Below are 4,875 nucleotides of genomic sequence, written 5' to 3'. Positions count from 1 at the left end.
TTCCGATTTTAATGTTTTAAGAAGTAAGCAAATGTTGCATGATAAAACATGTATCTTAGTATTATTGTTATCTTAACAAATAGATAAATTTTCCACGATGAAATATACATTCCAATATATTATTATTATACTTATATAACTCTATATACGATTTACTTTTATATATTAAAACTTAATTGAATCATATTTTAATTGTTATCATGCTAAAACACATTATAATATAAATCGATTTTAATGTTTCTCAGGTTTGATTACCTTGGTCTTCACAGTTCTACTGACGCCTTATAAGTCTCTCGGCCAGAGTTTGCAGATGTGCGCAGACGGAGTTGCCAGTTTGACAGGACTTGCTGGTATTGTTGATGCGTTGATGACGCCGCGCAACAGATTTTCCGGCTTTTCCATGGCTTTCCTTGTATTCGACCTCGCTGCCTTTGGCCTTTCGTTTACATCTCTATCTGTGATCGTCGTTCGTATTTCCACAAACGTAGGGATGCCACTGGATGGTGACAAGTCTAATTCGGTACGTATTGTCCTCTCCAACATTTATTTGATCGTTACTTCAATACTTGTTATTTACTATATAAATAATTGTATAGATTATTAAATAATGAAGAATTTAACTGAAGGAAAAGAAAACAAAAGTAACGTAGAAAAATAGTAATTAACATTTCAGTAGTGCAACATAGTGTTCAGCAGAGAAAAAGAAATAGGAAAGGACAGTACCGGTGAAAGTACAGACAATACGTACCGAATTAGACTTGTCACCATCCAGTGGCATCCCTACGTTTGTGGAAATACGAACGACGATCACAGATAGAGATGTAAACGAAAGGCCAAAGGCAGCGAGGTCGAATACAAGGAAAGCCATGGTAAAGCCGGAAAATCTGTTGCGCGGCGTCATCAACGCATCAACAATACCAGCAAGTCCTGTCAAACTGGCAACTCCGTCTGCGCACATCTGCAAACTCTGGCCGAGAGACTTATAGGGCGTCAGTAGAACTGTGAAGACCAAGGTAATCAAACCTGAGAAACATTAAAATCGATTTATATTATAATGTGTTTTAGCATGATAACAATTAAAATATGATTCAATTAAGTTTTAATATATAAAAGTAAATCGTATATAGAGTTATATAAGTATAATAATAATATATTGGAATGTATATTTCATCGTGGAAAATTTATCTATTTGTTAAGATAACAATAATACTAAGATACATGTTTTATCATGCAACATTTGCTTACTTCTTAAAACATTAAAATCGGAAATACAAAAGTTGTCGAATAAAGAATTTGTCTTTTCCCTTTGAATTAATACAAAAAATGTTCTAACGCTTGCAAACTTTTAATCAAACGTAATTGCTGAAATTTTTACAACGGATCAATCTTTCCCAAAAATGATAAAACTCTATGATCTCAACTAAGTGGCTAATAAGTTGTTATAGTGATAGATGCGACTGTAAAGAATCAATGAAAAAAGTTACAATTTAAAGTTACTTAATTTAAGAAAAACAATAAAATGACGTAACGATTTTGAAATTTTGAAATTTTGAAATTTTGAAATTTAATGCAAAAATACTAATCAGCGTTATGAAATAATTTATATCAATCTAATGTTATACTAAAAAAAAAAAAAAAAAAAAAAAAAAAAAACTGCCACACATATATTATATATAATCCCAATCCTTTGTGCAGAAAGCATTCGAAACTTGTGTACACCTGTTGTGAACATAATAGTTCGATGGAACAACAACAACCAAGATCCCAGTGGTGGTCTGCTAATAGGCGCTAATAGGCGAAGCTATAGCTGGTTCGTGTTAATCCTTAGCATCAGTGAGGTATTGGCAGACTTCATCCTGGTACTGTTTAGCTGCCACTTTTATGTAACTTTGCATCGGAGGGTGCACAGCTGTTTCCAAATGGAGACAATCGACGACGTAGTAAACAATGACGAAATCGAGATGCATGACGTGGTCCAGCACAGCGAGATGCCGGGTATTCAACCGCCTTGCTTGGTGCAGCCGCTTATGCAGGTGAGGCCGAATCCTCTCCCACGACCCTTCTCGGCTACTTACGGCTCGACCTTACTTAAATCGACGCTCATCGCTGAACCGACGCCCAGCGATGATCTGACGCCCAGCGATGAACTGACGTCCAGCGATGAACCGATGCCCATGGCTCGACCATCTCGTAGAACTTCCGCTATTATATCACGAAGCTGGCAATACCCTCATCCATTGCACGAAGTAGGTATTTCATTCGTCATCCTTCACGCTAGAAGATAAGTATCGCCGTGTAAAAATAGCCATCAGTATCTTTGACATCGATTTCTGCCGTTTCCCTTTCCATATATAATTATATGCGTAACCACGGAAAAAATTCTTGAACCGTTCTTGTCGCTCCTAATTGCTCTTTCGAAATCTTTTTTGGCAGATTTCAATATTTGTGAAAGCGAAACGTAGCGAATTCTATTTCTTAAGATTCCTTTTGTACTTGATTTGATACGTAAGTGTTCTTAAGATTGTTGAAATTCCATGGAAAATGGTTAATCCCCTACTTACTGTGGCTATTTCATACGACTCGTATGTCATTTAAACGTTTCATTTAAAAATGAGAGTATGTGTCAATACTTGTCATGGCCATTGTATTTATTTGAATTCATTGAGAAAATAATTGTCATATAATTAAACCATCAGATTTAATAGAGGTGAAATTCATTTAAGAGATATGTCACTTCAAAATTTTTCTTGTATCTTCTTCGAAACTACAATGCTCTCTGATCCAGCTATCGCGAAATTTCTAGAACTATACATCAAATTTTCATCAAATTTTATTCTGCATAATTTACTATTATTTTTGCAATTTAAAGCTTTATATCTTCGGAAGAAATTCAAAACCAATAATGTAATGGCACAAACTCTCCTATCCTACTATACTACCATTATATTTATTATTTCTTAAAAACAGACCAATGAAAATAACATACAAAATTGTTGTATTTTCATTACTGCAAGGAATAAGAATAGGCACATAGAATTGTCATTTACAAATCAATTCAGTTAATCAGTTAACTATTTAGTATTTTTTGATCTTTTAAATAATTAAATATAAAAACAAAAATATATGTGGAATGAATATAAGTTTTGGAAATATACTTATTATACACATATATTTACAGAAAAAATTTCTTTAAAAGAAAATTAATTTAGATAGAATATCATTTCATATATTATCATTTATATTCTTTAACGATAGTTAAAGGAATAATGAATAATGGTATTTAATTTTACATTCGACCCAAACAGAGATTTCAACAACGTACCAGACGGCCGATAATGAGAATGCCGACTATCGGCGAAGAAGAGGAGCACCATATACACTTGTATAATGGTATCGACGGTACAGCGGCAGAAGACTTTGTGCTGATATTGATTGCACCCGGCCGACAGTGGGACAATTAATTTCCGATAATGAAATGTATTTAAAACATTGTTAAACACTGTATCAATTTCTATCATGTTGCAATTGTTCTCTATTGTATCTATTGTTATGTATCATATCCCTTAATTGATTTTCAAAATTCTTCTTTCATTAACGTATCTAAATTTGGTTGATCTAGTATTAAAAGTAGAAAGTTTTTATCATTTCAATTATCAACGCTTTGAAAATTTGTTAGACAATTGTTGTTGTTACACATAGATACGTAGAATAGATATATAGATACATGTCGTGTTACTCGATGTATAGATATGATTATATTTAATAAGTAAGATTTAAAAGTTAGTAAATTTATATATTTTTTCTGTTGTTTATCATGTAGCTCTGTGTATTTGTTGTGAAATAAATTCCAAATATAAACTATAATTGTGATATTTCTCGCCAGTCACTATAGGTTCTTACAAGTAATAGCATTTCTTTGTTTAATTAATGAATATATTATGATTTATTTCTTTGCAATATCATAAACAGCATAAGTTAACTTAAGGAAATTGTATTTTCGTCCAGTCGCGGGGAGACGCGTTCGCTTTGAGACGCGTCAACAGGAGTCGTAAATTCCCGTTACGAAGTACGAATCAACACCGCGAGCAGGGCGATCCCCTGATTTCAGTTACGATAATAGGGGTGATTGTGTTGGAATAACTGTAGTCTACAGTTATCTAGTATATATTTATTTATCACCATTAACAACACTTGAGACTTACAGAAATTATTTTTACATCTTACCCGATCTAACCCAGCAAAAGAAGAAAAATTACAACAAACGCAAATACTAGGATGGCTGCAGAAACAGAAAGTAAGCAGTGGCTCCAAGAAATCTCACTACAAAACCCCTTCAGCATACTACCACAAGAGAAGGAACCAGAAACAATTGAAACAACTGAAAAATCAAAACATAACGCCAAACCACCACCAATATACATCGATGCGCAAGTAATAGACCCCCTCCTCGAACTGCTAAACAATACGGCAGGCAAAGAAAACTACTCAATAAAACAATTAAAACTGGACCAGGTAAAAGTGCAAACCAACGCCCCAGAAACCTACAGAAAAGTGGTAAAAGTGCTAAAAGAAAAAAACGCCGGGTACCACACCTACCAGCTCAAAACTGACAAAAGCTATAAAGCAGTTATCAGAGGGCTACACCCAAGAACAAACACAAGCAACATATGCGACGAACTAGCCAAAATCGGACACCAGGTAAGGGCAATAAACAACATAACAAGATTTGATACCAAACAACCACTACCGCTGTTCCTAATAGAAATAGAACCGAACAAAAACAACAAGGAAATCTTTGACATTAAACAAATCTTAAACACAATAATCACGGTTGAACCACCCAGACAAAAAAAAGACATACCTCAATGCATGCGG

General features: G+C 34.1%; 1 protein-coding gene across 1 annotated transcript; it reads left to right on the top strand.

The window, feature by feature from the left end:
* The first annotated feature begins 1,749 nt into the window (after nucleotides 1–1,749).
* On the top strand, nucleotides 1,750–3,984 carry LOC132915707 (cell surface glycoprotein 1-like). Its single transcript, XM_060975532.1, has 2 exons — nucleotides 1,750–2,246; nucleotides 3,306–3,984. The coding sequence occupies exons 1-2, from the start codon at nucleotides 1,920–1,922 to the stop codon at nucleotides 3,459–3,461; spliced, it is 483 nt and encodes a 160-aa protein (XP_060831515.1). The 5' UTR covers nucleotides 1,750–1,919; the 3' UTR covers nucleotides 3,462–3,984.
* The last annotated feature ends 891 nt before the right edge of the window (nucleotides 3,985–4,875 follow it).

The sequence above is a fragment of the Bombus pascuorum genome, unplaced genomic scaffold (genome assembly GCF_905332965.1).
Source record: "Bombus pascuorum unplaced genomic scaffold, iyBomPasc1.1, whole genome shotgun sequence".
In the NCBI taxonomy this organism is placed as follows: domain Eukaryota; kingdom Metazoa; phylum Arthropoda; class Insecta; order Hymenoptera; family Apidae; genus Bombus; species Bombus pascuorum.
Note: the sequence above shows the minus strand (reverse complement) of the source record. Positions and strands in the feature narration are given on the sequence as shown.

Bases quoted from the DNA above. Each gene is read 5' to 3' on its own strand.
- LOC132915707 (XM_060975532.1), top strand. From the start codon at position 1,920: ATGGAGACAATCGACGACGTAGTAAACAATGACGAAATCGAGATGCAT. The intron at 2,247-3,305 runs GTAGGTATTTCA...CGACCCAAACAG, and splicing joins ACCCTCATCCATTGCACGAA to AGATTTCAACAACGTACCAG.